Raw genomic sequence first — 27,379 nt, forward strand, 5'->3', positions numbered from 1 at the left:
GAGCCTGTGTCTTCTTGTGTACCTCATCTGAACTGTGTACTTTATTACCCGTTCAAAGTTAATTACTAAAAGAAAAGTTAGCAACCAGAATAAAGCAATACCCTTCAAAGGGGGGAGTGGCCGCCAGCCCCTCCTCCGCCCGCCTGTCCCCTGTCCCACTCTGGGTCTAACCTCTGCCTCTCTCCCTCTTGCCCCCTCCTGCTTCCCTCTCAGGCCTCAGTAACATCATAGGCATCATCGTCTACATTTCCAGCAACACCGGCGACCCAAGCGACAAGCGCGACGAAGACAAAAAAAACCATTACAACTACGGCTGGTCTTTTTACTTCGGAGCCCTGTCTTTCATTGTGGCCGAGACCGTGGGCGTCCTGGCTGTAAACATTTACATTGAGAAAAATAAAGAGTTGAGATTTAAGACCAAACGGGAGTTCCTTAAGGCTCCCTCCTCGTCTCCCTACGCTAGGATGCCGAGCTACAGGTACCGGCGACGGCGCTCAAGGTCCAGCTCCAGGTCCACCGAGGCCTCGCCCTCCAGGGACACGTCTCCGGTGGGCCTGAAGATCACCGGGGCCATCCCCATGGGCGAGCTGTCCATGTACACGCTGTCCAGGGAGCCCCTCAAGGTGACCACGGCCGCCAGCTACAGCCCCGACCAGGAAGCCAGCTTCCTGCAGGTGCATGACTTCTTCCAGCAGGACCTGAAGGAAGGCCTGCACGTCAGCATGCTGAACCGGCGGACGACCCCCGTGTGAGCGCCCCTCTCTCCCAAGGATGGCTGTTTGCATCCCACAGGAGGGCCTCTGACCCTGTAGGCGGGCCAACAGTGGACTGAAGCCAAACCCAACCCTCCCTGGTCTCGAGAAAGTGTCCCAGGCTGGCTTAGAGCGAAGCACCAGGAGACAGGAATCAGGAGTGGAAGGCTGACTTTGTCCCCACAAAGGGTGTTTTGGGGCCCCAGGGGTTCTGAAGTCCCCCAGGAAGCCCAAGAGCTCTCCTGAGGCTGCACAGCCTCGACCAACCTGGGAAACAAAATTGAGCCATTATCCCCTCTTGGAAACAGATGTTGCCAGAAGGCTGGGCTCTCAGGGCCTCCCCTCTATCCCGGGCCTGGGCCACCAGGCACACAGGGGCCTTTGGACACTAGTCAGCTGCTTTTTCACCTGAGGTTCCTGTGTCCGTGAGCCAGAAACGAGGAAGCTGAAGCTCGCCCCCTTCCTCTCTGTCTGTCTGTCTGTCTGTCTCTCTCTCTCTGGCAGTGGCCTGTTGTGGAAATAACAGTCATCCTGAGCAGAAAGTCCTGCAGCCAGCTGGTGCTTGGCCTTTGTGCTGTCCTGGGGCCGGCTTCCCTCAGCCTGAGGAGACCGAGGCGGGTGGAAGAACCCACACTGGGGGAGGCCTTGGCTGGCCTGGGCATGAGGTAAAGGCCGGAGTCTGTTGCTGGCTTTCCTATCTGCTTCTGGAAGTTTCCGCCTCACACAGAAAGGGCACTGACTGTACTTGAGAGTCCGGAAGTAGGAGTCAGAGGAAAGGTGGCCATGTGGCCTCTTGCTGTGTCCCTACCCACTGGCCTGAGGAGCAGCCCGTCCCTCCTCGGGGGGTCGGGGGGGACAGACCCCACCCCACCCCACTGGTGTTTGGCTACAGAAGCCTGAACTTTTGTACAAGAAAGGGAGACCGAGGGTGAACAGCGACCAAAAAATCAGAACAAACATCCATTTCCTAGGTGGTTCCTCACCATGATTTACTGCAAATAAATGCCAGGAGAGCAAGTTCCATTCATTTCCTCGTCTTACGAAGTAGCAGCAACGCCTCCCCCCACTCCAATTACTGGAATTCATTCTGCCACCACCTGAAAGGGCTTAGCGGAGGAGTCTGGATGAAAAGCTGTGTTTGTCTTCCTCCTCACTCTCAAGAGGGACACCTGAGGACTCTGGAACCGAGGAGGCAGGTTCCATGTTTGACGTTTTTCCAGCTCCCCCACCCCCCCCGCCGCCCCGCCACCACCCAGGCAAACAGGAAGCGTGTCCGGGGTCAGAAGAGAAACTCTCTGGAACGTGGAACTTACCCTCTTTTATATAAAACACGCGCTTTCTAAAGACAAATCCTTTCTTACTTTTTGAGACTTGGTAAGCCAGTCTTGAGCAGTCGTCTGTGATCCCGGTAGCTGTCGTACTTAGAAGTGACAAGCAAATTCTTACCTCAGCCACCTGCTCACGGGCCCCTGGGTGGCCTTGGCCCCTGGGAGTTCATTTCCGGCTCACGGTCATCTCCATCCTCCTTCACCCCCAGCAAGGACATCTCCACATGTCCCGCCTCCAGCCGGCTGCCCCGTGTGCCGGCGAGCTGAGGCGCCCAGGGCCAGGCCCTTCGTGCTTGCTCGAAACCCTTTCCTCCCGTCCAGGTTCGCTTCGTGCGGTGGTTTGTCCAAGCATGTACAGCGGTGAGTGCTGGAGTGTCAGGGCTCGTGGCCTGCCCCTGCGGTGGGCCCCCTACCCCTCTCACCCCCTCCTGCCCCACCCCCCACCCCTCTCACCCCCTCCACACCATGATAGCATCCCACCAGGCTAGAAGGAAGGGGGAGAAATCTGGGGACCTATCAGCCAGCAAGGCCCCGAGACTTCTTGTGTCACTTCCAAAAGCAAGGCAGCCTTGCTGTTTCTTCCTTATAAGCCACTTTCCCACCTGCCGCCCCAGAAGTTTCTATCATTTCATGGAGAAAGCTGTGTTCCAATGAATCCTACCTCTTGCCCAGTCCCAGGCAGAGAACACGGGGCCCACTCTAGGGACCAAGAAAGAGTAGAAAGAAGTGACAAAGAGGGGCCGAAGAGCAGGGAGCAGAACAACCTCAGACCGCCTGGTCTTCACAGCCTTTCTCCCCACCGCCACGCTAGGCTCCAGGACCTCGTCTCTGCTTCACCCCCTCCTTCTCGCCACATCCCAGCCGGGACTTGCCCAGGGGAGGGGGCAGAGCTGCCTCCCTGCCGGCTGTCAGTCTGAGACCTTGTGCCCACCGCGGGGAGATGTGGTGGCCTGCACCCACCTCCTCACCATCCTCCCAACCCACCACCCTCTCCAACCAGCCCTTGTGTGTTTTGCCAGTTAAGCACCTGTGAATCCTGTACCTACTACTGGTTTCGGGTTGTTAGTTCTGTGTTTTTTTAATTAAATAAAAACATTTTTAAAATGTTTTCTTCTTGATGTGGGGGGAGGGGTAGAGTTCCCCTCAAGTCTTGGTGGGCACTTAGGGTAAACAGTGTCCCTGAGTCTGGGGGACACTGTGGACCCTCCCGGAACAGAATAAGGGAGGGTGGATTCTGTGCTGGTCAAGGCCATTTGCTCTGGCGTTTATCTGGGTCACTGTCCACCTCCCCAGCACCCCTGGCTGGTTTGAAACTTCTGGTTGGTGCTGTCAAGGTGCCTTTTCACAGATGGGCTGGAAGATGGACAGGCCAGTAGTCCCCATTCTGTGCTTCACTTGTGTTGCTTAGAGTAGCTAACAGCATGACCAACAGCCCCAAACACAGACTGGCTTAACACAGCAGAGTTTATTTCTCATTCATGGGAAATGCAATCAGCTGGGGCGTTGGGGGGGGCACTCTGCTCCACACAGTCATTCAGAGATTCAGAGGCCCATGCTATGGGGGCTCTGTCATCCTCAACACAAGCTTCTAAGCTGCCCCTGGCATTGACATCCAGTGGGCCAATGGAGAAGAGAGAGAGTGGGTGATCTTGCAAGTAGAGAGTCTCATGGTATCCATGCACACTGCACTGAGATTTGGGAGAAACCTGTTCAGCCGATCCAGGTGCCAGGCGGTGTCCCCAACCCCGGGAGAGGGCTCCTGCCTCAGCTGCTGCTCTGGCTGAGGCCCATTCGTTCCTACCCTCAGTGGCCCTGGGCTGAGGGGTGGTGGTGGTCAAGGCTGCCACATAGCTGCTGCTTTCTTTGCAGGCTCTGGAGGCCCCCAAACCCTACTGGGGCGTTTCCAGTTCCATGCAGGTTCAAGAGCCTAGTCCTGACCACTGTCGGGCGCCCTGGGAGCCGAGCTTCTTGGGTAGGGTCTTGTTCTGGGTCCCTAGTGTGGAATGAGCAAAGAAGAGAGGCCTGGGGTGAGGGGAAGCAGATGGGCATGGGGAGTGGGGGAGGCCTCCCAGCAGGGAGCTCAGACCCAGCCACGTGACCTCAGCTCCCTGCACTGGTTCCTAATATAGTACCCCTGGCTGCCCAGCCCTAGAGATGAGGGGCAGGCGGGGGATGGGAGGGCTGCTCAGGGACCTTAGAATCCAGAGGGGGATCGGGGCAGATACACCTGGTACAGATGGTTTAAAATTTGCAGCTTCCAACAAAACAGCCGGTGCAACCTCAGGAACAGAAGTCTGTGCTCACAGAGGGTAACAAACCCACCTCCTTATGCTTACAACGGCAGGAGAGGGGCTTGCAGAGACCTATGTCCTGACCTCTGGCCCCTGATGAGTATTCTGGGAGATACATTAACCTCTGTGGGATCTCCCGAATCTACAGATTAAGTTGCAATAGCCAGGTGCTTAAAAAAAAAAAAAAAACCAATACTTTGTTTTCCTAATTCTAGAGTAATATATTTTACCTAAAAAAAAATCTGAAAAGGGGCTGGCCCCGTGGCCGAGTGGTTGAGTTCGTGCGCTCCGCTGCAGGCGGTCCAGTGTTTCGTTGGTTCGAATCCTGGGCGCGGACATGGCACTGCTCATCAGACCACGCTGAGGCAGCGTCCCACATACCACAATTAGAAGGACCCACAACAAAGAATATACAACTATGTACTGGAGGGGCTTTGGAGAGAAAAAGGAAAAAATAAAATCTTAAAAAAAAAAAATCTGAAAAATACAGAAAAGTTAAAGAAGAAAACAATATCAGGCAAAATTCCACTACCCAAGACAGAAGCATAGTTAACATTTCAGTGCACCCAAACGTATGCAGGGGTGTGGCTTCATCCCCCTGCTCTGTTCTCTGTTTCTCATCAGGAGAATCTTCCCATGGCTTTAAATATTCCTCAAAAACATAATCTTTCATGCCTGCATAAAACAGAGATATCACCGTTTATCTAACCAGCGTCCTACTGCTGGACGTGGCTAATTTGCTCCCCAGATCTTAATGGCGCCTGAATGGGGCCGATGCTGAGATCCTCAGGATGCATTTGCTGAAGATCTGTGACTTCTCACTATGAACTTCCAGTCCAGCTTTCTCCTAGCAGCTGATTAAAAGATCAGGCTCTTTGTCCACCCCCAAACACAGCCAGGATCTTGTCTGCGTACACACCCGGGTGCCGGGGCTGTGGGGATAGCAGCCTCCCCTCCCCTCCCCTCTTCCTGCCCAGGGGCTAGTCAGCAGCTTCATCCTGTGTTCCTCCTGGAAGGCTGGGGCTGCTTCATTCCACCAGGCCTCGCATTTAGCCATTCTCAGCTACACAAAATATAATTCCTTCCTGTCACCGAGAGCATCAGTTCACAGGGCTGTGTAACAAATTACACCCAAACTTAGTGGCATTAAATATGGTCACAGATTCTTGTCTCTACTTGACAGAGACACAGTCAGGATGGTCAGTGGCTGAGGCCTTGGCTGGAAGACTCGATGGCCAGGGGCTGGAATCATCTAGAAGCTCATTTGCTCAAGTCTGGTGGTTGATGGTGGCTATTGGCAAAGACCTCAGCTGCAGTTTTCAGCCTGAATGTCTACACATGGCTTCTCTGTATGGCCCGCGGTTCCTCACAGCATGTTGTCTGGGTCCGAGGGCAAATGTCCTCAGAGTAAGAGACAAAGGTGGAGGTCTCGGAAGTCACACAGCGTCTCCTTCCACTGTACTGTAAGGGTTAGAACACTCAAAAGCCCGCCTGAGTTCTAGGGGAGACGAAATAGACTCCACCTCTTGCTGGAAGAAGACGTGGAAGTGGAAATACTGCTGTGGCCATTTTTGGAAGACACAGTCTGCCCCCTCGTCTCTCCAGAACCCTCCATGGCTCTAAGCTTCTCCAATCGCCAGCCCTCCCTTCCATGCTCCATCTCCACTGCCTCTCTGGAACTACCCCCATCTTCAAATCTCCTTTCTGAGGTCTCCCTCCACCTCCTGGGTAAATGAAAGCTTCCTCTCCCCCAAGGACACTCCTTCCTCTGTTCCTCCTGGTGAAAGCTGTCCATTCTCCTGCAGGGGTTCCCCGCCCAGGTTCCCAATACGACCTCCTGGCTGCCCAGCCCCATACTCAGTCCCAAGAGGTGTGGGGCTGGAGAGGGAGAAAGGAGATCTGAGGGACCTCGGGATCCAGAGGATCCAGAGGGAGACTGGGGCAGATACACCTGACAAAGATATTTTTAAATTTGCAGCTTCCAACAAAACTGCCGGGGCAGCCTCAGGAGCAGAAGTCTGCGATCAGAGAGGTTATGAACTCGTGTCCTTGGACTTCAAATTGCAGGAGAGGGGAGCGCTGGGGGATGCTGACCCCTCCAAACCATTACTCCTCCACCCTCCTGGGGAAAAGCCTTCTCTGAGGGCTGGGTAGACCATCCTGAACCCTTTCTCATCACTGTCATCTCCCGAACTCCTTCCTGGCCACTCCTTCACATTCGTCAGAGACTTCACCTCTGGCTCAAAGCCCTCCTCTGTGCCCCAAGTCCTGCCACCATCAAAGTGAGCCACATCAACATCCACGGGGCCAACCACTCTGACTCCCTGGCCTCACAGTTCTCCTGCCTTCTCACCTCCCCTGGCCATCTGAACTTCTCACCTCCCCTGGCCATCTGAACTTCTCACCTCCCCTGGCCATCTGAACTTCTCACCTGCATTGACCTTCATCTCCAGCTTGGCGTTTGTCATCACCCCTGACTGTTCCCCACTGTAATCTTCAGGGCCATCTTCCTCCTCTCTGACCACAGCTTCCAATGCTCCCAATTACTTCACCCCTTTAGCATCACTACACCTGTTCTCCAACCTCGCCATCCCTTCAGGGCCTTGGCCTCTCCATTTTCTCCCAATTGATCAACCTGCCTGGTTGCAGGGTCACCCTAACCAGCGCAGACATGGCAAGTATCACTTAACCCGTCCTGATGCCCTCAGTTCCTTGGGCCCCTTTTCCTTCTAGCTTTTCCCTCCCAGAAAAGCCCCAATCCTCCTTCAATCTCACCTTCCATCTTCCCCACCCCTGCACCTGAGCTGCAAGGTGATGCCAGAGAAAATCAAGTGAATTGTAAATCGGTTCCTGTAGTGGGCAGAATAACGGCCCCCAAAGATGTCCAAGTCCTGATCCCTGGAACCTGTGACTGTGTCACCTTACATGGCAAAAGGGACTTTGTGGATGTGATTAAATTAAGGGTCTTGAGGTGGGGAGATTTTCCTGGATCATCTGGGTGGACCCAATGTAATCTTTCACATAAAGGAAAGGGGGAGGGGGGAGAGCCAGAGAAGGAGATGTGATGACGGAAGCAGAGGTCAGAGTGACGCCATCACTGGTTTTGAAGATGGAAGAGTTCTGGGTGCCCTGGGCAGAGGCAGAGGCCCATCTTTGGCTCACAGAATGGAATTGGGGGCAGCCAGGCTGAAGCAACAGAGGGTCCAGGTTGAATGGCAGCGCAGGGAGGGAGATGAAGTGGCGTAAAGACGTTGGGACCAATTGAGTGGCACCTTCCTTTTCATAGTATCTTTAGATCAAACACCCAGGGCCGCTTCTCAGCCTAATTAAGCCTGCGCTCAAAATTAGACCAGCACATTGCCAAAGAGGATTTATTTGGCCCCTACCCAGGTGTGCGCTGGCCCCAGCTCTGAATGAGGCCCGCCTCCAGGAGGTGTTTTCCTCTCTCTAGTTAGGTTCTGATCCTTCTTGGGAGAAGAGCAGTCATTTGGGACAAGTGAAAACTGATCCGTCTAGACGGGTAAAATACAAACAACTCTCGATTAGCTGAGTGCGGCATATCTACTTTGAAGGGTGTCCACAGAAAATGTCAGATCTCAGGAGCCTGCTTCCTTTTGAACTTGATTGCAGGGACAACAAAGGTGCCCTCCTAGGGTGTCCTCAGCACCTCCAGGCAAAGTGGCCATTGGTCCCAGCTGTCCTGATCTGCCCCAGCTGCCGTTTCTTATGTTTCTGTGGCCTTAAACCACATAGAAATGTCCTTTGGATCATCTGGCGGAGTAAGTTATTTGAGCTTCTGTCTCCTTGTTCTTTCAGTCCATCTGTCTGTCCATCCATCCATCCATCCAATAGTCATTTGACAAACATTTATGAAGATCCCACGCTGGGCTCAGATACAGGGGGCTCTCTGAGGACACTCAGAAGGAGTACATAACACACTCTCACCATCCCTAGCCCCCAGAAGCTTATAGCCCATCAGAGAAGGCTGATCCATCTGTAATCATTAATAATAATAATGGTAATAATAACAAGAAATGCCATCCTGGATCAATTGCCTACTGTCTTAGTCACCTCGGGCTGCCACAGCAAAAGGCCATAGACTGGGGGGCTTAAACAACAGACGTTTATTTCTCATGGTTCTGGAGTCTGGAGGTCCAAGATCAGCGTGCCAGCATGGGCAGGTTCCGGTGAGAGCCCGCTTCCTGTCTTCCTGCCTTGTTGCTGTGTCCTCAGATGGCAGAGAAAAAGAGAGAGCAAGCTCTCTGGTGTTTCATCGTATAGGGGCACTAATCACATCCTGGAGTCCCACGCTCAAGACCTTGTCTAAACCTAATCACCTCCCAAAGGCGCCGCCTCCATATGCCATCACTCTGGGGTTTAGGCTTCAACATGTGAACTTGTGGGAGGACCCTACTGAGTCCACAGCACCTCCCACAGCCTAAGCTGGTAAAGTGTGTTATCTCGAATCCTTACACCAGCTCCCCAGCCAGGCTCCACTGCTCTCAGTTTATGGATGAGGAAAGGGCAGCCTAGAGAGGTAACGACTTGCGGGAAGCCACACAGCTGGGGACGGGCAGAGCAAGGGTCTGGTCCTGAGGCTGGCCGGATCCATCACCGCAAGCTGCTCCCCACTCTCTCACGTTGCCCTCACTCTTCCTGGTGCCCTGGAAAAGGTAGGACCTGTACAGAGCATGCTGGGGTCCCCCAGCCCCAGCTCCCAGCAAATGCCAGCGTCCACCAAGCCCTCTTCCTGGCCCAGCAAGGTCCTAGGAACCGAGCAGGCAGCCTGGAGCTGGCCTCTGTGAGCAGAAAAGATCTGGTTGAAGGAGCTTTTAGTAAACGGAGAGAGAAAGTAGACTTGCCTGCAACACCTAGAGCTGCCAGCCTCACGTAGATTTGCACAAAGACTACTTCAAAAGGAAGAGACCACCAATCTTTAATGCCTTTGCTGGCTGGGCAGGAGGACTCGGGACCCCTCATGTGGCACAAACCTGCCCCCCACTGAGGGAGGGCGCAGCCTGGCCTCTGATGGGCCTGCAGTGTTGTTCCGGCTGATGCGGAGCATGTCCCGTGTGCCAGGCCCCGCTAGGGCGCTTCCCACGACCTTCAGAGGCTCCCGGGACTGGAGAGCCTAGGACGTCCTCCCCCACCACAGCAGGAAACTCAAAATACATTTGTATTTCTTCAAATGACACCATATCTGCTTGTTGTGCTAAAATTAAAATAGCTTCTTTCTAGATATTCTGTCTTAAAAAACTTTCTTCTTGCTCTCCAACTGCTGTTCTGCTGGTGTGCCTGGCACACAGTGGGTCTGCCTCAGGCTCCCCAGTGTCCCCTGAGAAGCTCAGCTGCCTGGCTCCTGAGGATGGGCCCACAGGGCGGTGTGTGCCGTGTCTCAGCCTCCAACAGTTCTCCCTAGAGAGGGCCCACCTGCCTGGAAACAGACAGCCACTCTCTGAGCTGAAGCAGGGCAGTGACGGGCATCAATAAGTCAGTTGGTTATGATGGGTTAGCCGGCACTGGGAACACGGAGTGGGGGACAGGGACAGAAGGGGAGTGGAGATGAGGAAGGTTGAGAGAGAAGCTCTCGAGAGATTCCCACCTGCATGGGGATGCTGGTTTGTAACCTGAAGGTTCTGCTGTCACTGCCTCAGATGTAACTGCCCTCACGCCAGCCTGCGGCTGGAAACGCCAGGTCTCAGCTCAGCGCTGGTGCTTGTTCACAGGGTGGCCTGGCTTGTCAGGTCCTCTCTCAAGGCTGCGGCTTCCTTTTATCAGTCATGACGGGGTTGAGGACGTGCTACTGCCAATCATGGCACCTTGGCATATTGAATATTTTCAGCTGAAGGAATCTGAGACCTGAAGCGGGTCATAAAACCCCCATGGGCAAGGGGCTCGCTATGCACCGAGGACTGGAGCATCTGGATCCCCAGACGCTGAGGGGAGTCTGAACCAACAGACCCGCTGGCTCTCCCAGCGGGCTACACTGAGTGGATGCTTCTTCTAGTCCCATCATATTTTTCCACAACTTTCCGCTTCATCACACCTGGCATAAAAACGCTCAGATTTAACCATTTCTTTGGGTCTTCATTTCCTGTGTCAAGGCTCCCATGTCGTGTATAACTTATATGAAATAAATTTGTATGCTTTTCTCTTGTTAATCTATCTTTCGGTACAGGGGCCTGAGCTGAGAGCTTAGAAGGGTAAAAGAAAACTATATTTCCCCTCTTCTGGAGTCACAAGAGATCTTGAACTTTCCTCCCAGCTCCAACCATCGGTTAAGAGTTTGGGTTCCAGGTTCTGAAACCTGGCTTCACCATTTACCTGCTATGTGACCTTGGACAAGTTGCTTTGTGTCTCTGAGCCTCCATGTCCTCATCTGTAAAATGGGAATAATAGTCGTTCCCCCCTCATGGATTGGTGTGAAGATTGACTGTAATGACATGGAAAGGCTTGGCAGAGCGCCTGGTATATAGTAAGCACTCACTGACGATGAGCTGCCATTACAATTATCATTATTATTAACAGTCTGTGACTCCAAATCTGGACCCCTGAGTGTTACCCACACGCAGGCAGTCTTTCTGTAAATTGTGTCAACCTGAGCCAGGATTTTGAAGCTCAAAGCCCTGCCCAGCTCAGGGATCTACTCCTGGCCACACATCAGCCTCTTGGATCCACCCAAAAAGAGGCACCTGGTGAACTGCGAAGAGATGCAGAACCCAGGCTGTAGGGGCTAGAGCCTGGAGTACCGGCCCAGGGGCGTGTGGGCAGGTGACTCTCAGAGGGTGGTCCCAAACTCTCGTATTGCCTCTGCTATATCCACACACCCGTTAACCTCTTGATAGTCACCCATAAATCGACCTACTTCTGTTCTTTTTTTACTTAAACATATTTATTTCGTAAATAGAAACATAAGTGGGAAATCTTTATTACCTGCCATTAATAGAGGTCAAACTAGAACAGTAAAATGGAAACAGAACTACAGTCAGGTCCACCTGGATTCTCTGTCTTCTCCAGGCTGTTCTTTGATTTACAAGCATCAGGAAGGTGTTAAAGACTTACTCCACATGGAGCTTTTCTTCTGGACCCAGTTGGAGGGATGGGAGGAGAATTCAAAAGGAAACAACGTTCTCACACTGGACACAGCGTTAGGTAATGCCAGGCCCAGGAACCACCTGCACTCTTCCTGTGGCTTGGGGATACGCTGGGCTTGGGGCTGAAGCACGTGCCTGGGAGGGGGGCTTCAGAGGCCTTGGGCAGGGGGCGCCCAAGATGTCCTGAGGCAGGATCCTGGGTCCCCCAGACTCCCGGGACAGGGACCCACTCACCCTGCCCTAGTGACCGGCCTGCCCCGTGGGAGAACAGAAGGCTGTGCGCCTGTGTCCTCCAGGGTCCCCTTTCTCCTGCAGCCCAGAGCAAGCAGATCCCCACGCCCATAGTGTCCCTGTTGCCCATCCCTCGTCCCCTCCCTACTCAGGCATTCTGAGCTGTCGCTCCGTAGAGGTCTCAAGTCACCATCTAAAGCCTTCTCTCCTCACCCCTCCCTGGGGTATTTCTGGCTCCAAGAGGGGAAGAAAGCCCTGAAACCTGAGGAGACGCGGTCGTCGGTGACACGCCTGGAGATGTGCATTAATAGAAGCCTCCCTCAGGCCCCTGACACGTCTGGGCAGCTGCTCAGCCCCATCCAGCGTCCCTCCGCCCCAAGGCCAGCCCGCTCTGGCTCGGCCGGGCACACTAAACTTAGCTTCCACCCCAGCTCCACAACTGCCACCACCACCCCAGCCCAGCTCCACCTGCCTGGGGAGACGCTGCCACCAGGCCTGCCCAGAGCACCCACTCCTCCGCCACCACCATGTCCCAGACCAAAGCGCTGAAGGTCCGCCTGACCCTATTCTGCATCCTGGTGGGCATCGTGCTGGCCATGGTGGCCGTGGTGACCGACTACTGGGCCGTGCTGAGCCCCCACATGGAGCACCATAATGCCACCTGCGACGCGGCCCACTTCGGCCTCTGGCGGATTTGCACCAAGCGTATTGTCATGAGTGACAACAAGGACAAGAGCTGCGGACCCATCACCCTGCCTGGGGGTAATGTACCCACTCTCTGTGCCCTGTCCTTGCCTCCTGCCCTTCCCCGTCCCCCTGGAAAAGTCGCCCGTGGGAAAGAGGGCAGGTCTCCCAGCCTCGGAACAGGCCCACTGCCCAGCCCTCTGGGCCGGGGAAGAGGATCGGAATTGCATGTGGTTGCAACTGCAAAGGAGGGCATTTGTCTTTGGCTATTTCTCTCTTGCTGAGGCCTGGCGCTTTTCACTCAGAGCAGAGGGCTGGAGTGGTGGGGCAAGAGGCTCAAGAAAGAAACCATGGATCTACCATACTAGGGGCGTCTGACCCCAGCCGCAGTCACTCTTCTGGGTGTGCCCAGCTCCACTCTCTCCCTTCACACACAGGCTGGGTGGCCTTATGTGCTCAGCTGGCATGTCCATTCCCCAGTCTCAAGACTGGGGTGTAGACAGGATGGGCTAGAGAATTTACAAGGCCTGGTGCAAAAGGAAAATACAATTAAATGAAATTGTAATTATTTTTAAGAATTTCAAGATGGTGACAGCAAAGCATGAAACCACACAGGGGTCCCTTCTGGGTGCAGGGCCTTGAACGTCTGCACAGGTCACACGTTTGTGAAGCAGGACCTGGCTAGAGATGAGCCACCTGCCTTTTTGTCAGAACTGTCAGTCCTCTGTACATGCTCTCTTAGCTCAGGCGCCTGCAGAGTTGGAAAGCACTTCCTTCTGCTGTAATTTAAGTGCATTCCTCGATTTCCTGCCAGGTGACTGAATCACACACTGAAGGTGGTGAGCTCCTTGTCGAGAATATCTGATATTGGGGTGAGCAGTCTATTCTGCAGCCGTGGAGCCCCCTACATTCATAGCAAATAGCACATGTGCGAGAAAAGGGCCCTGTGTGGAGGATCGGAGGGCTGGGCGCTGGTCACGCACTGCCACAACCCCCCAGTGACTATGGGGGCTGACAAAGCCCATCGCAGCCTCTGCTTCCACCTGTAAAAAACGGTGCTTGGGCTCAGCAACATAAAGTCCCTTCCAGTGTTTACAAATGTCCCTCTGAGGAGGCAGTGGACAAAGGCGAACGCAGGATCCCACCAGTTTTCGGAATTACTCCCTCTGTTGTCAGCGTGGGTGTTCCTTGCACTCTACCCTTCAAGGAAGCCAGGGTTGAGTCCCCAGAGATCTTGCAGCCTGTGTGTGGGATAAAGGGGCCTAACCCTCATTCCTCCCACTTCTCTCCTTCCTCGTCCTCCCCCTCTTGCTGGCTCCAGGAAACCCCTGCCTTGCTCGTTCCCACTGGATACCCGGAAGACTCGTAAATACCCAGCTGTCTTGGAAACACCAAGTCCCGGGGCTGAAGGCTTTAATAGGCAAGGTCATGTGCTTGAAGAACATCACATAGCCCAGAGGCCCAGGCCCCTCAGCCGCTGCTGAGCATGCCCGTAAACACATGCCTCATCCAGCCAACTCCCCTGGGCAGGGCAGGGCAGGGCGGGCAGGGCAGACTCTCCAGGGACCACGCAGGGGAACGCACTGTTACAGGCCTGCCCACCTGTCCTTGGAGGCACCTGCCTTTTAAAGTCTGGTGAGTTTACAGAGCCCATGAGCAGGGAGGTGAGCCGAGTCTATACAAGGAAAAGACAGAGCGGTGGGAGGTGACTGGATCAGCCGCCCAGCAGGCATGGCTTGGCCTTGAGCCTGCGTGAGCCTAGACTGTGCCTTCTTGCCCTGGCCCAGAGTGAATCACACTCCCATACTTGTGAGCCCTGCCTCGCCCCCAACAAGCTTCCGAAGTGTGTTCCTGCCTTCTCCCCTCCCCTTTCTCTGAGAGTGGACATCTCTGTCCTTCCCTACCCGCTCTTCCTGTGCTCTCTGGGATCACTCTTTTCTGGAGGGAAGAATAGAGTTCAAACATGTTCTCTCATTTATTACTAACAATAACAATAATGATAATAACTGCAAACACAAATACAGCACTATCTGCCAAACACTGTTTTAAGTGCTTTACGCATATTAACTTTGGATGACACCAGAAGAAATGACAGAATAAGAACCTCCAAAAATCCTCTTCTCCATAAAAACAAGGAGAACATTGGCAAAATGGTCGGAATAACCTTTTTCGGTACTCTGGAAATTAACCAGTCCTCCGGCAATCCAGCAAGTGCTTATTTAAGAAAAAGACGGGTGAATCTCGGTAAGAACAGTGAGCTTTGTGGTGTTTTAACTTGCTCTGTTCCTGTTCCTCCCTCCCCAACTGTGCCATAGCCTTGCAGACCAACAGTCTGAATCATAGTGAAAACCAGCAGCCTGGTAGCCACCAGAGAGGACAGAACAGGCCTGGATCTCTTTCAAAGCCTCATTTCCAGAGAATTGTCATTATTTGATCTGCCTGGTGGTTCCCTCGAAGTTCTCGCTTGCAAGGCTGTCTTTATTTGACCTGACTCTGAGCTCATGCTGTGGAACAGTCTTTTTCCCAGGGGGCATTTGTCAAAAACAATTAGAAACAATTGTTTAATATCATGACTGCCTGAGGCGGTAGATAACAGTTAGGGCAAAAAATAGGCTAACTGAAAAACTAGAGCATGAGATGTCCGAGGTGGCTTGGAAAAGCTCCAACATATTCCTGAGACTTTAGAAGGCCATGTGCATGCACAGTGCTATATGCATGCACAGGAAAGACCTGAGAAGGTCCTGGGCTCTTACCTCTGACCTATCTTGAAGCTGTGTGCAAGCAGAAGTGAAGGCTGAGGCAGAAATGTAAACTGCTGAGCTGCATGCTTACCTCTCTGCTTAGCACAGAGCCCCTCAGTAAAGACTGGGAGATACATTGGTTCCAAGCACTTTAGGAAATCTCTGTGAGCTGACCACCAAACTAACTGAGGAGAGATTTCAGTGGCCACACATGACAAGGAATGCAGACTTTACAAAATTAATCCAGAAAAGTCACTAACCAAACAAGAGTAAATGGCAACAGGAAAAAACCCTGGGAAAGGGTGGGAATCTGATTTCAGAATTGATACGTTACATTGTTTAAACTGTCCAGTTTTAAACTTAAATTTTAAATTTTAAAAAATTTCAAGACAAGCAAAGAACTAAAAATGGCCCATATGTAAGGGGAAAAAAAGCAGTCAATAGAGGAAGCCCACATATTGGACTTACCAGACGGAGACTTTAAGTCAGCTATTTTGGGTATATTCAAAGAACTAAAAGAAACAATGTCTATAGAATAAAGTAAAGATGAGAATGATGTCCCATGAAATAGAGAATATCAAGGAGAGATAGACATTATTTTAAAAGGACCTAATAGAATTTCTGCAGTTGAGAATTACAATAATTGCAAGAAAAAATTCACTAGAATGGTTCAGTAGCAGATCTGAGTAAGTGGAAGAAAGAATCAATGAACTTGAAGATGGGTCAACTGAGATTAGCTAGTCTGAGGAACAGATAGAAAAAGAGAATGAAGAAAAAGGAACAGAGCCTCAGATACTGTGAGACAGTATCAAATGTACCAACATATGCATAGTAGTAGTCCCAGGAGGAGAAGAGAGAGAGGCAAAGGAACAAGAAGCATGTGTAAAAAAGGAATGACCGGGGCCAGCCTGGTGGCACAGCGATTAAGTTCACATATTCCGCTTTGGCAGCCTGGGGTTCGCCGGTTCAGATCCTGGGTGTGGACCTACACACTGCCTGTCAAGCCGTGCTGTGGTAGGCATCCCACATATAAAGTAGAGGAAGATGGGCACAGATGTTAGCTCAGGGCCAGTCTTCCTCAGCAAAAAGAGGAGAATTGGTGGCAGATGTTAGCTCAGGGCTAATCTTCCTAAAAAAAAATAAAGAAATGACCAAAAATTTCCCAAATTTGATGAAAAACATTAATCTACAGATCTATGAAGATTAATTAACTCTAAGTAGGATAAATCCACACCTAGATATATCACAATCAAACTGTTGAAAGATAAAGACAGAGAATCTTGTAAGCAGTGAGAAGCGACTCATCACACACAAAGAAGTCTTAATAAGACGAACAGCTGATTTTTCCCAGAAACCGTGGAGGCCGGAAGGCAGTGGGATGACATATATATATATATATATATATAAACTCATCTAATCCTCACAAAATTCTCCATGAGGTCCATACTATTATCATCATCCCATCTTGCAGATAAAGAAAATGAGGCACAGAGAAACTGAGTAATTTGACCAAGGTCACACAGTTACCAGGGCAGAGCAGCTAGGATCCACACCCCTAAAATTCACCTTCTTAGTCACTGCTTTGTACTACTTTACAAAAGTCCAGTGACGAGGCTCTCATTCTACAGGTGGTTCTCATTCTACATGCAGGAAAACTGAGGCTCAGAGTGGCCTTCGTAAGGCTAACCGTCTGACAAGCAGAAGTTCAACATCCAAGTCTCACATCCAGAGCCTCTTTGCTCTCCAGTCCCCTCCCACACCTGCCATAGTATTTACAAACACCACTCATACAAGCTGCAGACCCAAGCAAACACATCAGAGGCCAGCTTTTTTTTTAATTTTATTTTTATTTTTTATTGAGTTATTGATAGGTTACAATCTTGTGAAATTTCAATTGTACATTAATGTTTGTCAGTCATGTTGCAGGTGCACCACTTCACCCTTTGTGCCCACCCCCCACCCCACCTTTCCCCTGGTATCCACTAAACTGTTCTTGGTCCATAGTTTTAAATTCCTCATATGAGTGGAGTTATACACAGATTATCTTTCTCTTGCTGGCTTACTTCACTTAACATAATTCTCTCAAGGTCCATCCATGTTATTGCAAATGGAATGATTTTGTTCTGTTTTGCAGCTGAGTAGTATTCCATTGTATATATGTACCACATCTTCTTTATCCATTCGTCTGTTGATGGGCACTTAGGTTGCTTCCACGTCTTGGCTATTGTAAACAGTGCTGCAATAAACATTGGGGTGCACAGGACTTTTGGGATTGCTGACTTCAGGCTCTTTGGATAAATACCCAGTAGTGGGATGGCTGGATCGTATGGTAGTTCTATTTTTAGTTTTTTGAGGAATCTCCATACTGTTTTCCATAGTGGCTGCACCAGTTGGCATTCTCACCAGCAGTGTATGAGGGTTCCTTTTTCTCCGCAACCTCTCCAACATTTGTTGCTATTAGTTTTAGATATTTTTGTCGTTCTAACGGGTGTAAGGTGATATCTTAGTGTAGTTTTGATTTGCATTTCCCTGATGATCAGCGATGATGAGCATCTTTTCATGTGCCTATTGGCCATCAGTATATCTTCTTTGGAGAAATGTCTGTTCATGTCTCCAGCCCATTTTTTGATTGGGTTGTTTGATGTTTTGTGGTTGAGTTGCGAGAGTTCTTTATATATTAAGGATATTAAGCCTTTGTCAGATATATGACTTGCAAATATTTTTTCCCAGTTAGTGGGTTGTTGTTTTGTTTCAATCCTGTTTTCATTTGCCTTGAAGAAGCTCTTTAATCTGATGAGGTCCCATTTGTTTATTCTTTCTATTGTTTCCCTTCTCTGAGAAGGCATGGTGTCCGAAAAGATCCTTTTAATGCTGATGTCAAAGAGTGTACTGCCTACGTTTTCTTCCAGAAGCCTTGTGGTTTCAGGTCTCACCTTTAGGTCTTTGATCCATTTTGAGTTTATTTTGGTGAATGGTGAAAAAGAATGGTCAATTTTCATTCTTTTACATGTGGCTTTCCAGTTTTCCCAGCACCATTTGTTGAAAAGATTTCTTTTCTCCATTGTATGCCCTCAGCTCCTTTGTCAAAGATAAGCTGTCCATAGATGTGTGGTTTTATTTCTGGGCTTTCAATTCTGTTCCATTGATCTGTGCACCTGTTTTTGTACCAGTACCATGCTGTTTTGATTACTGTAGCTTTGTAGTATGTTTTGAAGTCAGGGATTGTGATGCCTCCCGTTTTGTTCTTTTTTTCTCAGGATTGCTTTAGAAATTCGGGGTCTTTTATTGCCCCATATGAATTTTAGGATTCTTTGTTCTAATTCTGTAAAGAATGTCATTGGGATTCTGATTGGGATGGCGTTGAATCTGTAGATTGCTTTAGGTAGAATGGACATTTTAACTATGTTTATTCTTCCAATCCATGTACATGGAATGTCTTTCCATCTCCTTATGTCGTCATCCAATTCTCTCAGAAAGGCCTTGTAATTTTCATTATATAGGTCCTTCACTTCCTTAGTTAAATTTACCCCAAGGTATTTTATTCTTTTTGTTGCGATTGTGAATGGTATTGTATTCTTGAGTTCTTTTTCTGTTGGTTCATTACTGGAGTATAGAAATGCTACTGATTTATGCAAATTGATTTTATACCCTGCAACTTTGCTGTAGTTGTTGATTACTTCTAACAGTTTTCCAATGGATTCTTTGGGGTTTTCTATATATAAGATCATGTCGTCTGCAAACAGCGAGAGTTTCACTTCTTCCCTCCCTATTTGGATTCCTTTTATTCCTTTTTCTTGCCTGATTGCTCTGGCCAGGACCTCCAGTACTATGTTAAATAAGAGTGGTGATAGAGGGCATCCTTGTCTCGTTCCTGTTTTCAGAGGGATGGGGTTCAGTTTTTGCCCATTGAGTATGATGTTGGCTATGGGTTTGTCGTATATGGCCTTTATTATGTTGAGGTAGTTTCCTTCTATGCCCATTTTGTTCAGAGTTTTTATCATAAATGGCTGTTGGATCTTGTCAAATGCAGAGGCCAGCTTTTGACATGACTTGGTGTAGAGGAAGCTGGACCAGGAGCTGGTGCAATAGAGGAGACTTTTCAAGGTCCCATTCAGCCATAGAGAGTTGGAAGCTCTGAGAACACAAACTGTCTGATTTGTTTTTTCCACTGACTCTTAGAAGGACTGTCATGCACAAGGTCAACATCTGAGGCCAATTCCAATGCCTCTGGAATGAGAGTAGGGGCTTCCCCAGTTGTCAGGAGAGGCTGTCTGTCTGAAAGCCCAAGTGAATCCACAGAGGGGTCATCCCCTGCCCTTGGGCTGGGCGGGATGTTGCTTCTTTCCAGCTCTTCCTCTTCAGGGCAAGGCAGCAGCCTGCCCCAGCGCCCCATTTCCCTAGCCGCCCATCCTCTCCTCCAGTACTTGATGCAGGAACTGGGGCCGTATGAAAGAACACGATCCTACTGATCCCAAGATTTTCAGGGGCCCCCTTTCCCATCCACACGAGCCCATGCAGGAGACCTAAGCCATTACTAGACTCCTCCCCCACAGGACAGCAATGCTCTGAAGCTCTAGGGTCGGGTCCTGGGGATTTCTCCAACCCATTTTATGAAAGTCTTCAATCAGAGGGGTGGGGGAGACAGAGCACAAAGAAACCATTGTTGGAAGCATCAAGAACTTCTTCTACAAAAAGGGCAAAGGCACCCCTGGCATTGATGCAGGTAACAAGTGCCTGAAACATTTCTTCTGACCCCTAAAACACTAGTTCCCTTGGTTTTGTGCAAATCAACAAGGATTTTTTAATATATCAAAGTCTGCAGCCACCAGCACTGGGCACACTGATATATCCTCAGTGATAACCCAGGGGCAGCCCCTAATCGTGCAAGCTGTTCCAGCTGTCAGACAAAGAGCTGTATTAAATCCACCTTGGAGTTAAATTAGCCTTCTGTTCCAGTTGTTTGAAACTGGCACAGTTAGCTGTAGTCCTGCATAGATCATCACTCCTTTAACCAGAATTTTTGGTTAGCCAGAATACTTCCACCCCTCTCAAGCCTAATAGCTGAGTTCACCATATTTTTTAAGTAATAACCCACTTAAAGTTTTTAGACCACTAAGTCTTACGATTGTTCATAGTAGGCATTTCTTTTTTCTTTCTTACTTTTTTTTTTTTTTGGCAGAGGAAGATTTGCCCTGAGCTAACAGCTGTTAACAATCTTCCCTCTGTTTTTCCTCCCCAAAGCCCCAGTACATTGTTCTATCTTCTAGTTGTCGGTCCTTCCAGTTCTTGTATGTGAGCCACCACCACAGCAAGACTACTGACAGTTGAGTGGGGTGGTTCTGCTCCCAGGAACTGAACCTGGGCCACTGAAGCAGAGCATGCTGAACTTTAACCACTAGGCCATCAGGGCTGGCTCCATGGTAGGCGTTTCTGAAATACAAATATTAAAGTCACATGAGCCACTCACAGAGACAGAGAAGGCTGGAGGAGCCTCAGAGCTCCTGATTATGGTCACAGGTCATCACCCTAGCATTGGTTTCTCCACCAACTTGGTCCAAAGCACTTACTTCTTCTGCCCAGGAAAGGGGCTGGAGCCCATTGAGGCAAAGCTGCAAGCCCTGAGCTTCGTGCAAGTGTGATAGAGGCCAGGAGAGGGCATGGAGGGTCATCAGAGAGGCAGAGGCAAGGAGGCTGAGAATCTGCACCCAGGCTGCACAGAACTGCCACCGCCCCCTGCTCTGCCCTTAATGCTCTTACCCAGACACCGCCAGACAAAGCGGCAGGGGTGGGGTCTGCCCCTCTCAGACCCATCAGACCCGGGGCAATTCTTGAGTGATGCTGACAGATGCCTGGCCTGACTTCTCCTAAATGAGCATCTTGTTGGTCCTGGACTTGTCCAGGCTGAGGCCTGGGTGTGACATGCCCCCACCACTGCCAGGGCCATCAGGGACCACAAAGGAGCTTGTGGTCTCCAAGGGGCAGCCATGGGGCCCTGGAGTGGATGATTCTCCAGGGCTCAGGGCAGAAGACATTGGTCTTCCTCATGTGCTAGTCCAAGAGAGGCGACGGGGTTGGCCCATCCATCCTCAAGTCGTAAGTTCCACCACGTCAGAGAGAAGCTGAGACCTCCAGATGCTCTGAGTGGGAACTCTACCCACTGGGTGCCCCCATCCCCCGTGTGGGAGATCACTCTATAGGGGAGCAGAGGGAGGGGAACATTGTACCTGGGTCACTGAGGGGAAGCACCCACCCCAGAATCTTCGGGCTGGCTTCCCCAGACACGCAGGCACCCGGGAGCAGCAGCTGCTTGTCCAGAATGGAGCCTGGTGTTTACCTGGGGGAGCTGACAACCCAAACACCACCTGTGCGGGAGTAACCTCAGCAACCTGGAACTACCAGACAGCCGTGCCACCCCGAGGCTCTCCGTGGGCCTTCAGCTCGAGCCTCTGCAACAGAGGCTTTCAGCTCACAGATTGCAAGCAGTCAGGCAGGCAGCTGACCGTGAAATACACTTGATTCAGTCGACTCTTTTCAGAGGGTTTTCAATGACAACTGAAATTGGCCCTTAAAGGATGAAACAGAAATTTTCCTTCGTCCAGAAGAAAACACGTGGAGACTTATGACATAGCACAAACCACATGGAAGCAGTGATTCAAGAGAATTCATAGCTAATAATCTAACAAACGTAAGAGTGTTGCATTTTGCTTTAAAACAGCACTAGAAACTGTGAGAGACGGGAAAGAGCAGCATTAATTTTGACATCATCACTGGCAGCTAGACACCCCAGGTGACTCAGTTCAAAAGGAAAGTGATTTAAATACAGAAGCTCAAAGAGATGGCTGTTTACCTGATGGAGCATTTACTGCTGCTAAACCAGGCCCATCTCCAGGGGTCATTACCTTCCTCAACCACGGCTGTGCCAGTGATCCTGTCATTGGAGGAGGGGGAAAGAGTGGGACACCACAGGCATCAGTGGCAATAAGATGATTTAGGCCGGACAGAAGGAAGCCTACACCCCAGTGAAAGCTATGACTCTGGCAGCACCTCAGGCGCGTTTCCAAAAGAAACTAGGCATCACTTGCCTGATAATTTAAAGGTAGCCTGGAGGTGAAGAAACGAATGTACAAACTAGACACCCTCTAAGCTAGGAGCAGAGATGTCTTCTATTGAGGGTCACGGATCCACAGGAAAACGAAATCAATGAAGGGCCTCACACAAATAAAAAGCAACTTAATTTGTTCTTTTTTTTTAAAGATTTTATTTTTTTCCTTTTTCTCCCCAAAGCCCCCCAGTACATAGTTGTATATTCTTCGTTGTGGGTCCTTCTAGTTGTGGCATGTGGGATGCTGCCTCAGCGTGGTTTGATGAGCAGTGCCATGTCCGCGCCCAGGATTTGAACCAACGAAACACTGGGCCGCCTGCAGCGGAGCACGCGAACTTAACCACTCTGCCACGGGGCCAGCCCCTTAATTTGTTTTTTTAAGAAATATAAAATAACCCATTCATCTGCTTCCTAGATCAGGAGTGAAGTATATTAAACTGTATCCAATAAGCAATACGACAATCCTTTGATTTTATGGTATTGTCTAGTTATAAAAGAGATTAAAGGAGACAAATGGGAGAGCAATTATGCCTGAAATTACATTTAAAGTCACCATGGATTTCTTTGTTCTAAGCTCTTCCTCTGCACTCCCATCAAATCCAGATCTTTGATCCTTCTGTCCACAGACCTTCTTTGGCTTTTCTGACTCTTATCAAGTGGGCCAAGCAGCTCACCAGGGGAGGTCTTGTCCGGGCTGCCTCTACGGCCACAGGTGTCGAGGGTCTGATGAAATGAGGTGACGGTCACATTTGGCCCTTGATTGGACGTTCTCTACCCTTCACTGAAGTCCATCCAGTTGGCCCGCTCAGAAAAGCCCTTCGTGGCACATTTTAAGGGGCCTAGAGCAGGACTTTCCAATCTGACTGAGTATCAGAATCTCCTAGAAAGCTTTTGAAAAACACTGCTTGCTTCCCAGATCACAATCAGCGGATCCGGGTGGGCCTGGATGCTGATAAGAAACACAGCCCTAGATTTTGGTGTGATAGTGGGTTTCTGAACCTCAGCACGGCTGACATTTGGGGGCCAGATAATTCTGTTTTAGGGGGCTGTCCTGTGCATTGTAGGATGGTTAGCATCATCCTTGGCCTCTACTCACTAGATGCCAGTAGTAGCTCTGCTCAGTTGTGACACCAAAAATGTCTCCAGACATTGCCCAGTGTCCTTTGGGGGGCAGAATCAGCCCTGCCTGGGAACCACTGTTTGGCCCTTTCTTGGCCATATATCCTGCACCCCCTGACAAATGACTTGAGCCTGGGCCTCAGTCACTCCATCTGCCTAATGGGCTCAGTAAGCACAGCGCTGTCTGCCCCCTTGACTCAGGCAGCCTTAGCTCCCTGAAGAGCTCCCAGCCTCTTGTGCAGCCCCTTATCCTACTGAAATTTTGGTCTAAGGGTCAGAGAAAGATGTTTGTTTCAGCCCAGAGTCAGGGTTTGGGGAGAAGAGGGCCCCCTCACGCCCACCCCTGCAGTGGCACCTGCCCTCTCCGGGCCAAGCTGCTGTCCCGGGTGCAGGCCCGCTCTCTCCGCTCACAGGCTGTCTCCCTCCTTTGCAGAGAAAAACTGTTCCTACTTCAGACATTTTAACCCAGGTGAGAGCTCGGAGATCTTCGAAGTCACCACTCAGAAAGGTGAGCCCGTGGTGGGAAGGGGGAGGGCGAGAAGTGACTTCCGGCACACACTGCTGAGCCAGAAAATCACTTGGCACAAAAACCCCTCTGTGTTCCTGCAGCAACAGCGCTCCCTCACCAGGCGTCCTGGACTTCCACTCTGGGGCTTGGGAGAGTTTGCAAAAGAGATGGCCCCTGGTTTGCAGGCTCCCAAATTGCAGAAAGAATGCATTCTTCCCCAGAGCGCAAGGCAAACTGCTGGGGCAGGAGCCGCGAAAATGGAACAGGAGCTCGAAATCCCCATGATGGTTCCCAGGGCTGGTGGTCAGAGTCTGGGGGGAACTGTCTGATTCCCCCCCTCGCCCGCAAATCACTCCCCGAGAATCAGGAGAGCAGGGACGTGGGGGTACGCGGGAGCGGCCCGGAGCACACACAAGGGCCCTGGGGCCTTTTGGGAACCAAGGAGCTCAATACATGCCCAGCGTTGTGAGTCCACGCCCGAATCTGCCTGTGCACAGACACACATACACACACACACTCTGATGGATCCTTACACGCCTGTGCACACACTAACACACACTGAGGCATCTTTACACCTATGCTGCACGTGCGGGTGCACACACACACACACACACACAAGACCCTCACACACATCTTGCTCTGTAACAAGCCACGCTCTGTCCTCCTTCCGGAGGCTGCCTGCCAGTCCCAGGACAGACCATCCCCAGGCCGAGTGCAGCCTTCCACCCTGTCACTCAAGCGAAGGTTTCTGCCCCAGAAAGGTCGCCAGCCACAGGCCTCCTGCCTCCTTCCGAGGCCCTGCCCCTGGGGGAAGAAGTTCAGTTGGTGCCCCAGAAGCCCTGCGAGTTGGAATTGGATCATGTTACCATCCTGGCCCTGCCCGGGTACCCACTGTAGGACTTTGAGTGAGAGATTCAATCTCTGGGGCCCTCTGTTTTCTCATATGTGAAGTGGGAATAATAGTATGTGGCAGTGTCACTCGCCTGGTTGGAGGCACAACCAGCGGTGACCAAAGGTCCAGGGGACGAGGCCATTCTGAGGCGCCGGGGTGCCACCTGCGCCCCTTTGCGTGTCGTAGAGTACAGCATCTCGGCGGCTGCCATCGCCATCTTCAGCCTCGGCTTCGTCATCATGGGGAGCGTCTGCGCGCTCCTGTCCTTCAGGAAGAAGCGAGATTACCTGCTGAGGCCGGCGTCCATGTTCTACGCCTTTGCAGGTAGGATGGGGGCCCCTGCCCAGGCAGCGGGGCGCGGCCGCCCCCTTCTCCGCCTTCCCGGGGTCTGGGCTACGGGGAAATTCCTGGGCTCCCCCCGGGGGGCAAACCTGGGCAAGGCCGCAGCACCTCCAGGGGTGGAGGGGCGCGAGATCTTGGCAATTTGTCCATTTTTCACAAAGGCTTAATCCCCAAGCCACTAAGAGCAATACTAATTACTAACAAAAATGTAAATTAATTTTAAAAAATTAATTAAATTAATTAAATTAATTTAAAAAAAAAAAAAGGAAAGAACCACGGGTAACCTTCTGGGGATGCGCGCATTGTGCCGTGGCAGGCAGAGGGCTCGCTTTTGCAGGTTCCCAGTTGGAACCTCAGCCTCGGGGCAGTTTGGCCAGGTCCCCCGCCCCACCCCGTCCCCCTCCCTCCGTGCAGCAGGACCCCCGGCCCTGAGAGTCCCCTCTGCCCTCAGGGCTCTGCATCTTCGTCTCGGTGGAGGTCATGCGCCAGTCGGTGAAGCGCATGATCGACAGCGAGGACACCGTCTGGATCGAGTACTATTACTCCTGGTCCTTCGCCTGCGCCTGCGCCGCCTTTGTCCTCCTCTTCCTCGGCGGCCTGGCCCTGCTGCTCTTCTCCCTGCCGCGAATGCCCCAGCACCCCTGGGAGTCCTGCATGGACGCCGAGCCGGAGCACTAGCCCTCCTGCTGCCCCAGCGACTCTGGGGGTTTTACCCTCAGGAAGCCGAGCCCAGCTCAGAACATTCTAGAAAGGAGGTGGGAGCTTTACCTCCCCCCTGTTCCCACGACCCCACGACAGCCACAGCTGCTTTCCCCTTTCTGAGCTCCTCTCTGAGCTGCGACGGGCTCCTCCAGAATCCAGCAAGTGGACAAGACCCAGACCTGCCCCCGATGGGAGGGAGGCAGGGCCAGCAGGTGCGCAGGTGTGTGCAGAGGCCTGACCTGCCACTGGAGCCCCATGTTGTCCTCACTGTGCCGGTTTTATTTGGTAAGCTGGCTCCTCTTGTCCTCTTTTAGCCTCACAGGGACTCCTTACAAGGACACCCTGTGCTCATTCACCAGTTCTGGGTGTGCCCCTCTCTCCTCCTTGGTGACACGGTACACCCTTTCTGGTGACCTGAACATCCCCTCCTTGGCTTCCAGGAGGCCAGAGAAGCATTTTTAACTGAGTAGAATCTGACTGTGGTTTGAAATAAAAGTTCTTTGAAAACTTGCTTTTTCCTTGCACTGTGCATAGAAGTTGCTTGCATTCCTGACCACAGCTCTGGGGCCCCATGACCCCAAAGGAGAAAAGAAAGCTTGTCCCCTGGGTATGTCTAGGACTTTTGTGGGGGTGATGGGGAACGGGTCCCTTTCACCAACAAGCCTTAGAGGTTCTGAATTCCAACTTGTACCTCTGGGCCTGGATTTTCTTTGGGAGAAACCAGAGACCGTCTGACTAGGCTAGGGTGTTAAAAATAAGGAGGGCTTCTCTCCAGCGCGCCAGCATGCCCGGCATCCAAGTGCTAACACAGCACTAACGTGGCACAGGCATGGTGTCCAGTTTCCGATGCCGGATTTCTGTTGCAAAGAACATTAGGAAGCAGGGCTTAGCGGTCAGACACTTGCAGCCACAGGGAGCACCGTAATTTACACTCTCCTACCTTCCAAACCCACCGCACTCAGCCCTGGGGCGGGCAGTCAGACACAGTGGGCAGAGAGGATCACGTGCCCCCTGCCTTGAGTGTGACCACAAGTCCCGTGTGGAGCTCGGTCTTCTGGAGCAGGGCTCAACAAACTATGACCCTGGAGCCAAACCTGGCTGCCACCTGTTGTGTGGCCCGCAAGCGAAGGTGGTTTTTACAGTTTTAAATGGTTAAAAAAAAAAAAAAAAAAAAAGAATAATATTTCATGATGTGAAAATTTTATGAAATTCAAGTTTCAGTGTCCGTAAGTGAAGTTTTTTTGGAACTGTCAAAGATAAAGCCACTTGTTGAAGTGGTGAGGACAGAATTGAATCAGTAACATTCTATTGCAATCGGGAAGAGCCCATGATGAACTGAACTTGCCTGTGATGTGGACAGAGGTGATCGGGCATTTTAAAGGGAGACTGAGGCAGTAGGGAGGGGAGTGAGCGAGCCTCTGTGGAGTCAGAGAAGTGAAAGACAAGAAAGAGCAGAAAGGGAGGGGTTGGTCCAGGTGAAACCCATCTGGGTTTGTAACTTATCACAGTTAGGCTCCTGAACTCTCACAGAGGCTGGGGGACGGCACCCCATCTCCAGATGTTGCCTGGAACAATAGTAAATCCTTTTGGCAG

General features: G+C 51.2%; 2 protein-coding genes across 4 annotated transcripts in view; both read left to right on the forward strand.

Annotated features, from left to right (window-relative positions):
• Nucleotides 1-3,186, forward strand: part of CACNG4 (calcium voltage-gated channel auxiliary subunit gamma 4) — a 60,566-nt gene extending 57,380 nt beyond the window's left edge. For all 3 annotated transcript variants that reach the window (XM_070560202.1, XM_070560201.1, XM_070560203.1), the window contains one exon: nt 214-3,186. In XM_070560202.1, coding sequence (XP_070416303.1) covers nt 214-752 — 539 coding nt within the window. In that variant the 3' untranslated portion in view covers nt 753-3,186. The remainder of the gene's footprint in view (nt 1-213) is intronic.
• An 8,797-nt stretch (nt 3,187-11,983) lies between these two features.
• Nucleotides 11,984-26,298, forward strand: CACNG1 (calcium voltage-gated channel auxiliary subunit gamma 1). Its single transcript, XM_070560205.1, has 4 exons — nt 11,984-12,458; nt 23,776-23,850; nt 24,929-25,066; nt 25,536-26,298. The coding sequence occupies exons 1-4, from the start codon at nt 12,224-12,226 to the stop codon at nt 25,760-25,762; spliced, it is 675 nt and encodes a 224-aa protein (XP_070416306.1). The 5' UTR covers nt 11,984-12,223; the 3' UTR covers nt 25,763-26,298.
• Nucleotides 26,299-27,379: the final 1,081 nt, after the last annotated feature.

This window comes from Equus przewalskii, chromosome 10 (assembly GCF_037783145.1).
Source record: "Equus przewalskii isolate Varuska chromosome 10, EquPr2, whole genome shotgun sequence".
Taxonomy (NCBI): Eukaryota; Metazoa; Chordata; class Mammalia; order Perissodactyla; family Equidae; genus Equus; species Equus przewalskii.

Excerpts from the sequence above, each read along its gene's own strand:
- CACNG1 (XM_070560205.1), top strand. The coding sequence starts at position 12,224 with ATGTCCCAGACCAAAGCGCTGAAGGTCCGCCTGACCCTATTCTGCATC. Across the intron at positions 12,459-23,775 it reads ACCCATCACCCTGCCTGGGG|AGAAAAACTGTTCCTACTTC; the intron begins GTAATGTACCCA and ends CCTCCTTTGCAG. Across the intron at positions 25,067-25,535 it reads CATGTTCTACGCCTTTGCAG|GGCTCTGCATCTTCGTCTCG; the intron begins GTAGGATGGGGG and ends CTCTGCCCTCAG.